Source organism: Oratosquilla oratoria, chromosome 21 (assembly GCF_046742065.1).
Source record: "Oratosquilla oratoria isolate Oo_2021 chromosome 21, ASM4674206v1, whole genome shotgun sequence".
In the NCBI taxonomy this organism is placed as follows: Eukaryota; Metazoa; Arthropoda; class Malacostraca; order Stomatopoda; family Squillidae; genus Oratosquilla; species Oratosquilla oratoria.
In genome coordinates this window covers 32,435,005-32,453,169 of record NC_134797.1, presented here as the reverse complement: position 1 = coordinate 32,453,169, position 18,165 = coordinate 32,435,005, and the positions used below count along the sequence as shown (strand labels likewise).

General features: G+C 40.4%; 1 protein-coding gene across 1 annotated transcript in view; it reads left to right on the top strand.

Annotated features, from left to right (window-relative positions):
• Window positions 1-18,165, top strand: part of LOC143036837 (adhesion G protein-coupled receptor L3-like) — a 44,381-nt gene that overhangs the window by 12,665 nt on the left and 13,551 nt on the right. The window contains exons 5-11 of the mRNA XM_076204651.1: window positions 328-520; window positions 1,978-2,130; window positions 6,206-6,374; window positions 11,665-11,835; window positions 14,662-14,799; window positions 15,250-15,371; window positions 17,339-17,405. Coding sequence (XP_076060766.1) covers window positions 328-520; window positions 1,978-2,130; window positions 6,206-6,374; window positions 11,665-11,835; window positions 14,662-14,799; window positions 15,250-15,371; window positions 17,339-17,405 — 1,013 coding nt within the window. The remainder of the gene's footprint in view (window positions 1-327; window positions 521-1,977; window positions 2,131-6,205; window positions 6,375-11,664; window positions 11,836-14,661; window positions 14,800-15,249; window positions 15,372-17,338; window positions 17,406-18,165) is intronic.

Genomic DNA, 18,165 nt, shown 5'->3' with positions numbered 1-18,165 from the left:
TATATCTCGCTTAGAACATCTAAATGCACGGAGGTGAGATCTATTCCTCATTGCTTATGTATAAACTTAGAAACGAATGCCCAAGACTACACTATCATTAGGAAGGAGTAGTACAAAATCTTGGTCAAAGTAATACAACGACCCACTTTCTTGGACTAAAGAAAAATGGAAGCAGTCCAAGTTTTATACGTTACAACCACTAACTGCGAACCTCCTCAACTGCTTTAGTATCCTCATCTATCATTTTGCCCCTAAAGAAACACCCACGATGTCCTGTAACTTTACATGTGTAAAAAGATTTATTCTTCTGCGTTGTCTCCTTTCCAGCTGTTAAGATAGAGCAACACCCAAGCAGTTATTATGACGCCGTTAGCGAGGAAGGCAGAACTCTTCGGCACCCGAAGTTCGAGGACGCGACTCTGAAACTCCCTAAAGGGTTTCAGGGCGAACAAGAAATTGCTTCGGTGACGTTCATGGCCTTCAACAACCTTCACTGTGTGTTAAACGAGAAGCTTCCTTGGTGAGCTGGAGGCCAAAGAATCATTGCTCGGATAAATGTCACAATGTTTGCCAAGTATCGTGTTCTCGAGTTCGTCAATTTGTACGATGGTGCAGAGGCGAGAGTCGACACGTGCGCGCGCGCGCCCACGCACTCACGCACATACACACACACATGCACACGCACACACGTATACACACACACGTACACACACATACACACACACATACACACACACACACATACACATACACCTGTACACACACACACACACACACACACACACACACACACACACACACACACGCCCGTACACACACACTGCACACACACACACACACATACACGCGCGCGCGCACACACACACACACACACCCGCACACACACACACACACACACACACACATACACGCGCGCGCGCACACACACACACACACACCCGCACACACACACACACACACACATACACGCACACACACATACACACACACCTCGTGGCGCAGTGGTTAGAGTTCCCGGCTGCCACTACGGCGGTCCGGGTTTAAATCCCGCACAGGGCTGAAATAATTTCATTATCATTGCGCTGCGGGTTGTTACTCCGACTCTCATGGGCGGGGAGTTGGGTGTGTGTGTGCGTGTAAGGTCACAGCATTACCCATAGATCGGTCATGTATGAGCTCTGAGCTCTCTTCCGGGAGGGAAATAGCTGTCGATCACGAGTCCAACACGTGATCCAAGACCATGGTGAATCACGCAAACAAACAAAACCACATATCAACATATGCCCTCAGTACTTTCTCTAAAGAAAATGGAAAACAGGATGTAAGCAAAGACAAATTTGGGCCATAATAGTCGCAGTCAGACACATAAATGCTGGAGGAGTTTTGTATAATGTTTGCACTCGCGGCCTCCACTTGTTCCAAACAGCCTTTGCTGAAGTACTACTAAAATGCCCTGAACAATTATTTGTTGCGTGCGCGTGAAGTGTGTGCGTGCGTGCGTGCGTGTGTGTGTATTTACCTAGTTGTATTTACCTAGTTGTATTTTACGGGAAGGGGAGCTATGCTCGTGGTGTCCCGTCTTCATATCTCATTTTATCTAGACTGTTTTTAAATTCGTGTATTATTTTTGCATACACCACTTTCTCATCTAACTTGTTCCAATTCTGTGTGTGTGTGTGTGTGTGTGTGTGTGTGTGTGTGTGTGTGTGTGTACGTGTGTGTATACGGGTGTGTGTGTGTGTGTGTGTGTGTGTGTGTGTGTATGTGTATATATATATATATATATATATATATATATATAATATTTATATATATATATGTGTGTGTGTGTGTGTGTGTGTGTGTGTGTGTGTGTGTGTGTGTGTGTGTGTGTGTGTGTGTGTGTGTGTCTGTGTGTGTGTGTGCTCGTGCGTCCCTTATCACGACGGCGATGTGGTTCCTGACACTCATCCTTTCTCTTCTCTTCCCGTCACAAAGTGTACCTGACGGAAAGGAAGTCTTGGGAAGAACGTTCCAACAGCAAACGAACTCTCCCATCATGGGAGCCGCCGTGTCTAACACCAGCTGGCAAGCCTCGCCGCCAGACAAACCCGTGGTCGTCACCTTCCCGTACATCTACGGCGCCAACGTGTAAGTTGACTTCGCTTTAGTTTGTAAAAGCTTCGTGGTTCCGGTCAGTGTTAAATGTGTAATCTTCATCGCTAGGACTATTATCTTCCTGGCCACCACAACTACTACTATTTCTGCCACTGCCCCTACTACCACTACCACTACAACTACCACTACAACTTCCAATTCCATTGCTACCACACATCATAACTACCACTACCACCTCCAGTACCCCCACCACCACTACTACCACCACCATCACTATAAACACCACCACCGTCACCAATCATTTGTTGATATTATCATTCTCGCCAATCTTCTGGTAGGCATTCTTGTCAGCTGCTCTATCATCATTATTTTTATTATCAGTATTATAACTATTAAAAATTATAAAGTAAGAGGATGCCAACAGGAGACCTTTTGGTCCATAACTAGGTCGGATGCTAAGAATAGACAATTAAACGAAGAAATGAATAAACAAGTGAACCAAACAATTGGTAAGCATGCTGCTTAGGTGTTTATCTTGAGACTTCGAACAGTACTGAATTGAATTGCCTCTGCCTCATTATTATTAAAAATGATCTTTACTGTAGAGGCGGACGAGGATTTTTTTTTCTGTGATCCTCGGGTGGAGGAGTTGCCAGTTGGTCATTTCTTTGCTCCTGAGAACTTTTGAATTTGATTTTATTGCCACCAGGCGATTTTATTCAGCCAAGGAGAGTCTCCTAGCGCAGTCAAGGGGTCAAGTTCGTGGATGTGCGTGCGTCCAGATTCAGACAAAATTGCTCCAAGTTTCTCTCTGCCGTCAGTGCCATTGACGCAAATGACTAAGCGAGAGCACAAAGAGACGACCGAACAACAACGAAGCCTTTTGCAGTTTCGCGAGTCCGTCAACAAAATTTCAGCTCGTTTTACAAGCACAAAAATATTTCACAGTGATCAGACTAACCTTGCAAAGACTTGTCAAATGACAAAGAAAAAAAATGAAATGCACACGTTAACTAGAAAAAGAATACGGAGCATAAAAAAATCTAAACTGGAGTACTGGAAAAAAAATAGTTACTCGTTAGTGAACTTCAGTAAAGTTAGGCTCATCAGGGTAAAATCATCATCTACATCGAACTGCAAACATTCGGAGTCGAAGTCTGAATCGTTACTCGTCTCTCCGAGGTCGATTAAGTCTGGGGCTGTGTCTCACCAAGTTATGTGTGGCTGGCGACGTCTACCCACTGTTTACTAGAGTGCCTAATACGAACCTCTCCACCATCCTTTCCTTCTCCCCTCTCCTTCTCCCTCTCCCCTTCTCTCTCTCTTGCCGACTCTATCCCCCCTCTCTTTTGCCCTCTCTCTTTTGCCCTCTCTCTCTAGCCCCCTCCCCCACCCTCTCTCTCTCTCTCTTTCTCTCTCTCTCTCTCTATCTCTTTCTCGCCCTCTCTCTCTCTCTCTCTCTCTCTCTCTCTCTCGCCCTCTCTCTCACCCTCTCTCTCTTTCGCCCCTCCCTTTCTCTCTCTCGCCCTCTCTCTCGTTCTCTCTCTCTCTCTCTTTCTCGCCCTCTGTCACCCTCTCTCTCTTTCGCCACTCCCTTTCTCTCTCTGGCCACCCCTCTCTCTCGTTCTCTCTCTCTTTCTTTCTCTCTCTCTCTCTCTTTTTTATCTTTCTCTCTCTTTCTCTCTCTCTCTCTCTCTCTCCCTCTCTCTCTCCCTCTCTCTCTCTCTCTCTCTCTCTCTCTCTCTCTCTCTCTCACTCTATATATATATATATATATATATATATATATATATATATATATATATATATATACCTTTGTCAGTATATGCACTTTGTCAGTTTGTGCACTTAAACACATCCTGACATACTGTCCACTGTCTTCATGTGTCGGTCTATCAGGTGTGTGTGTGGGGGGGGGGGATTGCGTGCGCTTGTATACTAATACTTTTAATCACGTCTCTTTATCAGCTTCCACATGATTTTTCGATTGCCTCCACTTTAAGGGAAAAAATAATGCAGAATATCTTTTGCGAAACGTTCTGCATTTAAACACCATAAAGTCTATGATCACGCTCCATCATCTTCGGGTACGATTTTCGCCTTAGTCGACAAATGACCTTATGACATACGACACAGCTTATGAATTCCATTGAAGCCACTGTTCAACGGATCAGGAGGAGCCCAGAATGGCTGCTGGGATCATCATGAGTGACTGAGCGTTGCCGGCTTCTGGTCGTTTCGTTCTCTCCCTCTCGTTAAAGAAAAATACTTCCACGACGTTTCTCCGTTTCAATTTGCTCCTGTGCCTTGGCATCAAACGAACGAGTGAATCTTGACAGATTGAAATAGATAAAGAGATATTGGGGAATAATATTTGTGTCACACAAAGCGTTTGCATAAAGGAGGAAATGAATGATGCATATAAACAACCTAAATATAATCCTCAACCTAAATATAAATACAAACAAATACAACTGCAACAATAAATGCAATCATAAACACAGACATGAAACCAAAGCAAATATATGTGTATTAACGTGTATGTAAGTATGTATGTATGTATGTATGTATGTATTTATGTAAGTATGCATGTATGTATGTATGTATATATGTATGTATGTATGAATGTATATATATATGTATGGCTGTGTGTATACGTATGTATGTATGTATGTATTTATGTATGTATGCATGTATGTATGTATGTACGTATGAGTGTAAGTGCGTCCATATGTACGTATTATGTACATATGAATTTACGTACATATGGACGCATATATGCTCACATGCATGTACTCGTGTATGTAAGCATGTTCGTACGTATGTGTGTAGGGATAGTATGTCTTTTTAGTTTGACATCAATAACCAACCATTCTGTACATAGAAACAATCTCAGACAAAATATTTTTTGTCATAGAAAAAGTAATGTTTTAAGGAGGATAGGAGAACGAAGGGTTAATAAATGCTAGGAATTATGAGCGTTAATTTGTGTGGATATAAATTTGCAGTCACAAAGAAATGTGTTGAGTAGGATGCCACTATCTATCTACAGTATCTATATATTAAGAGGTTTTCCTCCCTTATAAGGAAGATAAGGTAGCTGAGTCAGACACAGGTACCTATTCCCACCCATTTCTCTCCCCCTCCACCACCCCTTCCTACCCCTCCCTTCTCAGCCCCTCATGGATGACGGGTCATCCCTCCATCCGCCAACTGCCTTGGGTCAAACGCAATGCAGCAAGACACAGTTCACCCACAGCGAGGCCGCTTCACTAAATCGGCGAACCCCCCTCTCCGTCTCATCATACAGAAAAAGAGAAAACGGGGAGAAATCCCTTCAGTGTGCGTCAAAATATCAGTCACACCTAAGCACCTCTATACCCCCATCCCCCCACTTCCTTGCATAACAGTATCATCCATACACAGTCATTCTACATTCATCCCTATATCTTGTCCTCTCCCTTTCTTGCTCAACAGGCATTCCCCATTTCATCCTCTGTCGTCCCCTCAAGTTCACTCCCCCCACCTCTGCCTTCCACGCCTCTTTTACTAATCTTTCTTCACTCGTTCGTTCCATGAGTCCAAACCATCCCAGTAATCTTTCATCATCCCTATCCGCCATCTCCTTTTCCATACCCGCTCTCCTCCTCACCTCCTCGTTTCTTACTCTATCCAACCTTGTAACCTCTATCGTACTTCTCCAACGTTTCATCTCAAACACATTTAAAATTTTCCTCTCTGACTCCTGTGGTAGAGGAGAAAGAATACTGCCACAGAGTTTTCCTACTTGAGTCGTAATAGGCGACTAAAACGGGACGGAGGATAGGACTTGGCATCCTATTCTCTGTAGCCTCGAGAGGGAACATTCTTGTGAGAATTCAAGGCAGGATGTCACAAGAATTCCTAAATTATCGAATTGCAGTCCATCCATACCCCATACAGGTTTCTATGTATGCATGGGCATATGTGTATGTGTATGTATATATATATATATATATATATATATATATATATTTTTTTTTTTTTTTTTAACGAGTCAGAGTAGAAATTATTTTGGCAATATAGTAAAAAAAAAAGTTCCAAAAAAATTCCCTTGTTTCTTTCACAGTTACAATTTGACCAATCTTACTTGTGTCTTTTGGGACGAAGAGGAGAACGACTGGAGCACTGAGGGTTGTGATCTGGTGACCAAGGACCAGAAGGTGGTTGTATGCGAGTGTGACCATCTGACCAACCTGGCCGTCATCATGGATCTCAACGGAGTCCTGTCAGAAGAGGTAAGTTGTACTTACCATCTTCCTAACTAAAGGTGGCGGCACACTAAGCGTTTCTCGCTAGCATGCTACTTGCTTTTGCTACTCCGTTTGGGTAGAAACTACTTTGGTTACGATCTTTTGTTTTTCAAATTTCCAAATGTCAAATTACTCGTGCTCTTGCGTCATATAGGGAGAAGCTGGATGACGAATTAAGATAAGTTAAACCTATAAGAATGTTAGACCCACTGTTGAGATGTTCTTACGGAAGTCTAGAATATTGTAACCGAAGTAGTTTCTACTCAAACGAAGTAGCGAAAGCGAGTAGCATGCTAGCCTAGTGCGCCGCCACTGTGGTAAACTGGTCTTCATGGTTGTGGTTCTCAACCTGTGAACCTCTCATGGGTCACCTTAGAGCACGAAACCATCTCAGGGCGTGAGTTGCTCTGTGCTTATCCACTAAGACTTCCTGTGCACGTGAAAAACAAAGTGATGACTTCCTTCCAAGGAAAGACTGGCCACGGACTCAAAGGCGTGAGTCGTACCTCTTCACTCCGGGGCACATCGCACGTCTGGCATCATTAGCTGCCCGACGTGCGATGTTGCGTCATAATAATCGCATGATAAAAAAATAAAGTCAGTGCTCAATCGTTCGTTCTCTTTCACCCGTGTATTTTGATCATAGAAAATATGATGAAGCCAGTTTAGAGAGAATGGAAGTTACGTAGGTACGACTACAATAAATATAATCAAGATGCCGACGTCGGCATTATCGAGTACCCACTTGCTCCTCATGCCGCCTACGTAGGCGTCACTGTATGGAAGTGGTTAATTAAAAAGAAGATTTGCTTTCAGCCCTGGGTCTACCACAAAGCTGAATGAAATGGACTGCCACAACATGAGACTAGATAAACAATGTCGCATCATCGCTCAAAGGATTAATTGTTTACTATGAGAGGAGACGCGTTAGCTCAGTCGGTAGAGAGCTTGAATTCTGAACAATAGCACATGGGTTCGAAGCCCGCTTGGTCTAATTCAGATTCGAGTCACAGTCGCCTAGGATTACCCACACATCTTTCATACAATATAACTTCCCTTTTGGAAGCAAATATCTGTGGTGGACTATAAACTATATTTAACGTAGCAGCATCGATTTCACCAAAATCACCAGAAGAAGTTGTCCAATAGTTTGACAAAATTAGAAGTCCATTAGCGATTTTTGCGTAGGTTATCACACTGGGCTTCCGCGGGCTTCACCAGCGCCGACCGTTGAGAGTTCGTTTGAGTAGAAACGAACTTCGGTTACAATATATATATATATATATATATATATATATAATATATATATATATATATATATATATATATATATATATATTCAAGTCTCCTAATATCAATTTATCTTTCCGTTATATATAGCAAACCTGAATGATGAACTACGAAACCTGTTGAAATGTTCTTAGAGAGGTCTAGATTTCTGTAACCAAAGTATATTCTAGTTACTGAAATGGAGGCTAGAGGTAGGATGTGGGAGGAGAATATAGAACAGGAGGAGGTACAGCTGCACAGAAAACTATCGTTAGTAAAACGACTTCGGTTACAATATATATATATATATATATATATATATATATATATATATATATATATATATATATATATATTTTTTTTTTTTTTTTTTTTTTTTTTTTTTTTTCAAATCTCCTAATATCAATTTATTTTTCCGATATATATATCGAACCTCAATGATGAGCTACGAGACCTGTTGAAATGTTCTTAGAGAGGTCTAGATTTCTGTAAGCAAAGTATATTCTAGTTATTGAAATGGAGGTTGGATGTAGGATGTGGGCGGAGAATATAGACCAGAAGGAGGTACATGAGTTAAACGGAAAGATACTCAATGACCAATTACTATTCGAGTGTTCAGCCATCGAAGTTTCCAGGATTTGGGGATTCACCACAATAAAGAATTTTGCTACAATGACACACCTGAGTTGTTCTGAATAAAAACATATGGCTCTATCCACCCCAGGGTAGAACCCAATACCGAGAAGACTAATTCTCTACTGACTAAAAGGAAGAATTTATCAATTTGTAAGAAATTCATCCTAGCAAACACCATCAGGCTTTTTTGAAGTAGGAGAGTTTCTGAGGAGGTAAAACATCGTTGCGAATGGCGATCACGTTGAAAAAACGGTACTCACGTTAATTTTATAACATTGTCAAATGGTGCGGCGGTGGAAGGGTAAAACACCTGAAGAACATTTGAGACTTGAAAGGAGAATGATATTAACCAAGGAGCCTCGTTCACACGATGCAAGCTAATGAGGAAAACTGTTGGAAGAGCAGCGAAATCCGTTCGTTTCAGTTAGATTCGCCTTGCATTGCGCTGTAAGATTTTATCTTTATTTTTCCCACCCAACTCTGGTGCCTTGCAGTGCGTTGCTGGTTGGAAGTGAATATTTCCTACCGACGCCGTTTTAGAAATGAATCTATGTGGAGTCCCTTTTTAAGTACGAACAGATGAATAGATGAATGAATAAGTAAATACATATATAATCTAACTGATAACAACATAATAAGTTGACGAACAAATAAACAATTAAGTAAATTGATAAATGAAAATATAGATAAACATATAGATAAAATAATTAAGTAAATTGATAAGTGAAAATATACATAAACATATAGATACACCATTAAATAAGTAATCGAATGAATTGATAAATAGGTAGACCACGGCGGTTCAGTTACAATGTAAGTCAACGGAGGCGTTCACATACAGCCGCGCAGTTTTTCCTTGACTATGTGGTACCGCCGCGGTTTCCGCGCGGTTCAAATAGGTTAATGTGAACAGGGCCATAGAGGGAAGTAATGTGGCCCTCGGTACAACTTCTTTCAGACCCTTTACTTCGTTTCTGCTACTCACGACTTGTGTCTTTCTTCCTGGCTGCCGTCAGCCGATTTTATTAATTCGAGGAGATCCTCCTGAGCAGCAAAAGTGTAACTAGCTTCATCGGTATGAAGGTAACACTGGAATGCACTGACGTAAAAGCTAATAAGAATTCCTCCATACAAATACCGCATAAAGCCGCAATCGTTTTTTAAACCTTTGAGGTCGAGTTTGTAAGAGCTGGGCTTAGTAAATCAGGGTTCCGAGGTCGATCTGGCTCGTAATAGTCAAATAGTTAAATGTATGGTCGTAGCCACGGCACACGGGACGACTATCTGGAGATCTTCAAGCAGGTGAGGTAGATTGTCTTAGTGGGCACGATTGTCTACAATGGTCACCAATAGCTGACGCTTCGTGTTCGGCAGCTCAGATTATGGTGTTACAACTGGGGATTTTCGGCCCATTTTTTCCGCTATTAAGCCCAATATTCTCAGTCATAATCTTAAAAACGATGCGAAGATTTTCTGGTGATACAAAATGAATGAAAACAGAAGCGATAGATTTTGGAAAAAGTCGACTTACAACAACGCCAACGACACGCTTGACAGTAATGTCGTCGTGTATATCGATATGTGCTTGGCTTCAACAGCAAACTGATTATGTTTACAAGGGTACAGCCCAAAAAGTGTCTCAATGTCCGGATGTCGAATTTTCCAAAGTCGATTTTTGGGTTTCATAGTCATTTTCTCCCAACCAAGTACGCTATCATTAGAAAATGTTCATCAAGACGTATTGATGAAAGTCCTATTTGTCAATGCAGCACAAACATAAGTGTTACAATTTTCTATCAATTTATCTATTTACGTTTCATAATAAACAATTCAGATCGACGTGAATTTATATTAAAAGAATCTGTTGTAGTACATTTGATTTATTGCAGAGGACATTTCAGCTTCTAAATCGTTCACTAAAACTACATAATTGTCCGACTTTTGCTAATTTTAAAGACCCGTTTACGGTTAAATAATTCGACAAAAATACAATGTCAATCGCAATTAACTTGTCAAGACGCGTCGAATGGCGTGTTTTCTGTGGATATAGTGAAATTCTTTAAATGTACAATTTTTCGACATACATCCTTTTGATCAAGCCCCCTGTGGAGTTGGGGCTACACGTCGAACAACGATAAGTTTGATATGCAACAATAAGTAATAAGTTGATTCATCAATAAGATTTGGTTCTGTGTCGCTATTGTTCAAGGTTGCAAAGATCCAATACAAAGATTGATTTTCCGATAACGTCATGACCTTGTACTTTTGTTGCTGCACCGCGAAAGTTATGTTTGAAATCGCTCAAATCATAACAAATTGCATATAATTCTATACTGAATTTATCGAACAGCATTTCTTGGAGATTACTCAAAGACTGCTCAGCTGAGAGGAAATAAATATCTTGCAAGTAGACGATCAAATACACACACAAACATACACAGAGACGCACTCGCCACAAACATACTGTTACGAAAATGCCAGTAAATCTATGAATGATCATTTCTACCTTCTTCAGTTCTGGAAAAGGCATAGATCTGCAAGACAATAACATCTCAACAAACGTACCAGAGTCAGAGTGGTTGTAAGAATTAGTGTAATCTGAATTCACTGCAACGCACACGCATAATCACAAAGAAAATCTTGAGATCACAAAGAAAATCTTGAGAACAAACGTCTGTTTTTCATAATGAAAAGAGGGACGAATGTCTGACTCTCGTAGCTCACAGGAGCCAAGAGGAATTATGTTCATATCTTGACGACTAAGTAGGGCGTGGGCGAAAAATGAAAACATGAAGTGACTGGAAATGCTAGTTCATATATTTCCACGCGTTCATGCACGAGCACACACACACACACACACACACACACACACACACACACACACACACACACACACACACACACACACACACACACACACACACACACACACACACACACACACACACACACACACACACACACACACACACACACACGACTCGATGGTGCAGTGGTTAGAGTTCCCGGCCGCCACTACGGCGGTTCGAGTTCGAATCCCGCCCAGGGCTGAAATAATTTCAGTATCGCTGCGCTGTGAGTCGTTACTCCAACTCTCGTGGGCGGGGAGTTGGGTGTGTGTGTGCGTGTAAGGTCACAGCATTACCCATAGATCAATCATATATGAGCTCTGAGCTCTCTTCCGGGAGGGAAATAGCTGTCGATCACGAGTCCAACACGTGACCCAAGACCATGGTGAATCACACCCGTCTAACTGCTGCAGTGGGCAGCGTCTCGGGCTGGCAAATCGACGGAACCGAGATTGAGCCTGTGCTTGTGTACGTGCGATTGCCTAAGCGTAAACCAAATTTCCCTTTATTTCCCCATTCAGGTCTTAGTCATCACAGGGTGGATCACCGTCATCGGCTGCTCCATATCCATCGTCTGTCTGACCATCTGCGTCATCGTCTTTGAGTTGGTCAAACACATAGGAAACCTCTCCTCCTCAAAGTACACCATTGACATCCATCTCAACCTCTGCTGGTGCCTTTTGATCGTCGAGGTGAGTTGAAGAATCGAGTCAATTACTAAAGGATGGGGGACGGGAGAGGAGGGATGATGGACCAGAAGTGTGAGTACTCAGCTCGAAGTACACTTGCTTCGAGCTCAGTCCTCTGAAGGACTTTGGGGTTTCTGATTGCACAGTGGAGCTCATCCACTCCTACTCTTCTTTTACTTATCTACCTTCTTTATCTCCAAATCAACATATCTAAAAATCGAGTTGTACCTTCTTCTCTAGCTTCCCTTCTACCCATCTGTCAACATGAACTACTTTCCGGGGAACGGGGAAGGGACAGCATCGGTGTTCGGTTGGCTGCAAAGTGTACTGACTTGGAATACCAGATTGTTTACAAAATATAAAATATTGTGGGTTTCTTATTCGATGGAGGGTATATTCCTCAAGCTTGTCGGTGAAGTTCACAAGCATGATACATGTGTGCACACACACGTGCATACACACACACACACACACACACACACACACACACACACACACACACACACACACACACACACACACACACACACACACACACACACACACATATATATAATATATATATATTATATATATATACACAGATACACATACATACATATATTATATATATATATATATATATATATATATATATATATATATGTATCTGTATATATATATATATATATATATATATATATATATAGAGAGAGAGAGAGAGAGAGAGAGAGAGAGAGAGAGAGAGAGAGAGAGAGAGAGAGAGAGAGAGAGAGAGAGGAGAGAGAGACATTCTGACAGGTTGATTTAAGTGGATTAGGAAACACTGGAGTCTTAGGCTTGAGTTTCTTTCTGACCAGTTTCGCAGGTATGCTTTGAAAAAGCATACCTGCGAAACTAGTCAGGTATAAACTCAAGACTAAGACTCCTGGGTTTCCTACTCCACTTACGTCGTATTATATATATATATATATATATATATATATATATATATATATATATATATATATATATATATTATATGTATGTATGTATAATATATATATATATATATATATATATATTATATATATATATACATATATGTGTGTGTGTGTGTGTGTGTGTGTGTGTGTGTGTGTGTGTGTGTGTGTGTGTGTGTGTGTGTGCGTCTGTATGTGTGTAACTCTCTAAGTCACAGTTTCACAGTTTTCCATTCCCTCTGTAAGGTAGCGATCACCAGACATACAGTCAACCGGCAATACACTTCATTGCTACAGCGTAATTAGTATGGGCGAACTAGCATTTCATTGTTAGATCTAGTTGCACTGGTTTCAAACTAGGTTCACAACCAATTCCTTGAGTTTGAGCTAGTTTTACATGTAGGAAGGATAGTAGGTATCACAAGACCAGGGGAATTCAATACCCTTTGTTTGCTACGCTCGCGATCCTAATCCTAATTTACCCTTTGCAAGTGCGAGTTGAACCCCTCTGCTGCTTTGCAATTGTAACAGTAGTGTATTCGGGATGTAAAATCAGACACAGATGCAACATGAATGTATGGAATAGATGCATCTCATTTTGGCCCCTCTTCACCAGACTAGATGTTTCTCCTCTCTCTCTCTCTCTCTCTCTCTCTCTCTTGGCTTTCCTTCTCTTGCTCTCCCTGTCTCGTACGTACACACATGCACCAGCACACACACACACACACACACACACACACACACACACACACACACACACACACACACACACACACACAGGGAGAAAGAGAGAGAGAGAGAGAGAGAGAGAGAGAGAGAGAGAGAGAGAGAGAGAGAGAGAGAGAGAGAGAGAGAGAGAGAGAGAGAGAGAGAGAGAGAGAGAGAGAGAAACGATATCAGATCTATATAAGAATTATTCAGTATCCCGTCTCATCCATAATTCGTGATCCTACGCGTGTCTGTTTCCAAAGACAATATTTCCGGTGCCCATCAGAACTCATCTAAGTATTAAACATGTAGAAAGGCTCTCAATGACGGCACGAAAATAACTCAAGTGAAAAATCGATGACTTATAAATTTCATCTAATGAAGAGTAAAAGGAATTATACCACTGAAATCAAACGAGATTGGTTTGAACCTAGCTCACCATCTCGCTCTTTATCCCTCTCTCTCTTGCTCGCTCTCGCTCTTTAACCTTTGGCTTCATTGTGGATGTATGAGGTTCGTATCTGAAGTTTGATCCTGATCACCACCATAATTCCAAAGGCTATATATATGTGAAGGATCCTTGCCGTCTCTCTGAACGTTGGACTCTTGTTCATTTGTCAGTGCTTACATCATATATAAGCAGGGAAGAGTTATGGGTGTTAGGACACTTAAAAAAATAAATCTAGGTCAGAGGATGCAAATCTTTACTTGACAGCATCATAATGATGTGTTTTAATCATGCAGTGTCGTTATCAATTGCAGTTTCTGTCACCTTGCTTTGGGGGACTCAGCAGAAGTTATCGCTTTTGGTCGAATTTCTGTTTCTCTGCATCTACGCATCTCCGATCCTGTTTCTCCGTTTCTCTCTTCCTCTATTTCTTTCTTCCTCTCTTACTGTTTCTTTTCCCATAAAAAAAGGGAATTGAACCACAACACATACCGACAGATGACCTAGAGACTATATATTTGATCTTTTATTATTAAACGTTTCCTTGAAATATTTTTAAATATTTCTTCCTAGAGCTAATGTGTTTTCTGTTATATTTTCCCTAAAGCTGATATGTTTTCTAAAACATTTTCCCTAGAGCTAGCACCCCAACATATGCTGACTCACAGTTGACATTCAAAACGCATTTACTGTTTTAATTTCATATACATTTACTTCATTTTCTTTTGACAGATAACTATGTTAGCGGGATTAGACTCTCAAGATCCAACAGGATGTCAGTGCACGGCCGTACTACTCCACTACTTCTTCCTTGCCACCTTCTGTTGGTGTGCTGTTGAAGGATGTAATATGTATCTCCTTCTTGTGTCGGTAAGACTCACCTTTCATCAAGTTCGAGCCTCCTCACTCAAACGAGCATCGCAGTCTCTACAGACACAAGCGAGAATATTGTCCTAAGCTAAATGGGGATTATGTTGTAGCATAGGCGTTTCATGAGATGGAATATCAGAGAAGTATCTGCCATTTGGCAGCAATTTATTTTCATCAGAAACCTAGGTGATGAATGTAGAAAGAATACAATATAAGCAGGACTTTGACATGACGGTTCGAGCACAATGACCTAAGACGAGAGAATGGTAACAGGAAATTAGAATTGTTGGGGCAAATCAAAATAGAACTAGATTATTACCTTTTTCTTAGACAGCAACTGTGTATTTAATATTTCAACAATTGAACTTCAAAGCACGTATATCTGTAATCTGTAATTTCTCATGTAGGCTCCATCTCTCCTTATTTCTAATTATTTATTGATTATCTCAGGTGTTTCACACCTTTACGGTAAGCAGGCGTCACTATTACCTGATTGGATATGGTCTTCCCCTAATTCTTGTGTGCATCACTGCTGCCTCGACTTCTGGATATGGATACAGGACACAACCTTTGTGAGTTTCATGCATTCTGACGGAATTTTCATTATTATTACCGCTGTCGTCGGCGTTGCTATTATTGGTTTTATTGTCATTATCATCATTATCATTATTATTATCAACATTATTTCTTTATTCTATTTATTTACTTTGTTTTATTTTATTTATTTATTTGTTAAGACCTACCTTCCTTACAAAGGATTTTTAATAGTGTTAGACTTCTCTTCGCCCTCACGCGCCTGTCGATACAAAAGGCGAAAAAGGTCAGGAGCCAATGTCAGGAGCCACGAAGCTGCGGCCGGAGCCGTCACTTTTACCCCATGTGCTTGGACTGCTGGGGCAGATAATAGTCATGGCTGGGAATAGGAGAGAAGTGCAGGGTTCGAACCCACAACCAAGCTAACGCGAGACCAGCACGCTTCCGATTAGGCCAATAACGCAATTGTTTTTACATTTATCATTGTTAATCATCGATCGTTACTTAAACTATCGATCGTATGTTATCAAATACTGATGATTATCAGTAATAATCCGTTATTGATAATTAGTCATCAACAATCCTTGATTAGAAATCAGCTAGATTTCAGTAATTGTAATAACTGGATTCTAACTGATTTCTAATCAAGGATTCTTGATAACCAGTTATCACTAACAAATTATTAATCACCGATCTATATACACTGTTGTTGAGACATTGTGACTAAGCGAGGAAAGTGGAAAGACAAGACACGGGTCTAACTCCCAGTTTGTTCCTGACCGGTTTCGCTTTGAGCTTCTTCAGAGGAATTTTCTCTGGGTCGAAGCTGATGGTATAGGTATGTTGGCAAACCGATTCCACGTTACCACAATGTAGGCAGGACTTACGGGAGGTCAGACATAAGCATTCAATAAATCTAATCAAGCTATTATAAACTAATAAAATTAGATTACCTATTATCTTATTTTATTCTATTTCATTTTATTTCTTATTTATTTATCTATTTATTTATTTATCTATTTATTTTGTAATGTCCAAAAATACATTGTGGGAAACTCAATATTACTAGAGAATGAATATAGTTATGTATACGAAAATAACCTTTTTAGGAAAGAAACTTGATAAAGCTTGCACTTACATGCATTTCAGAAGCACAGAAATGTGCAAAGCTTTGAAACAATGCATTTATCTAATTTTTCTCATTCTTTTTTCATGTTTAAGATGGATGCGAACGTTGAAATGTCATGAGTTGTTATTTTCAAATATAACGGACGTTCATATCACAGAACATTAAGTCAAACATTTGTTTACATACTTTCAAATCACAATTCATTTATTGGAGAGGGGATCTGATATGAAAATTACAAATCAACTCTCATCTCTGTAATGAATTACGTCATTCATGATAAAATCCTTGATATTAACTGTAATTTCTAAGATCGCATTTCTTACTTATTTTTAGGTTACTTGACATATATATACAGTGTGTGACATAAGTCAGTTCCCCTTTGTATTACTACAATTTATTCTGTATCGTTCTGTAGAACATTGTTATGTCTAATAAACCTTTACTGACACTCCCTTTCATGATTGCTTAGTTTCTGTATATTATTACTGAATCTTAAAGAAACTATCATTGTTGCACTAGATTATTCATATCAGTTGATTTTTATGGCACCCTGCACATTCTGTTTCGATTGAGTGCAAAGGTTCTCGTTATATTTTCTCACATATCCCATATTCATTTATTACTGTTCTCTAGCCTCTTGGGGAACACTTTTCAATACTGAACAAAACCGTCAGGCACCCACTATTCAATTGAGATATCCTGTTCAGGCTGACGTCAGTCGATTCTATTCAGTTCAGGGAACCTCCTCTGTTATGGAATAAACCCATCTTTGTCCTTCCTCTCGCCATTACTCAACGTCTTTATATGATACGCTTTGATTGACACCACGATTATCTGATTAATTCTTGGGATTTGCCACTCCATCCCCCTTTCCAGCTGCTGGCTGGAATCCAGCAACGGAGCTGTGTGGGCTTTCGGTGTCCCTCTCATCCTCATTCTTTTGGTGAGTAAACATGAATACATATTGGAAACTGGTATGTTATAACGCATTTGTAAATGTTCACTATAAACCCACTATCGGAGTTGTTATTTTCTGCTGAAGAGGACTACAGATAGTAGTGCGAAATATACAGTTTTCCTGTACTTCCGATATTATTTTTCCGATAGTGGGTTTATAGTGAATGCATATATATATACACATGTGTTGTGCATACGCGCACACACTATGTGTACATGTGTACATGTATGTGCACATGTTTGTGTACATGTATGTACATGTATGTACATATACATGTACATGTATATATACATATGTTCGAGTATATGTCCATGTATATATACATATATATGTACGAGTATATGTACATGTATATGTATACGTACACAGACGCGCGCGCTGGAAGACTGACTTGCAACTCGAGGGCTTCCACATGGGAGATCATGACGCTAACTATTACTCCCTCATTTGTGTATGTGTGTGTGTGTGTGTGTGTGTGTGTGTGTGTGTGTGTGTGTGTGTGTGTGTGTGTGTGTGTGTGTGTGTGTGTGTGCACGTGCATGTGTATCCGCCTAATTACACTTAACTAAACGTAATGTACAGACAAATCAACTGTGTTCGTTGGACTGTCTTTTTTTCCAGCTACGACATTCAAGTATGAAAGGACTTATGAAGTTAATGCATCTGTACGGAAATCTGTTTTTCTTTAGAAACTTCAGACCCATTTCATCTTGCTTCAGTGACCTCGCCACTCTCTCTTGTTCTT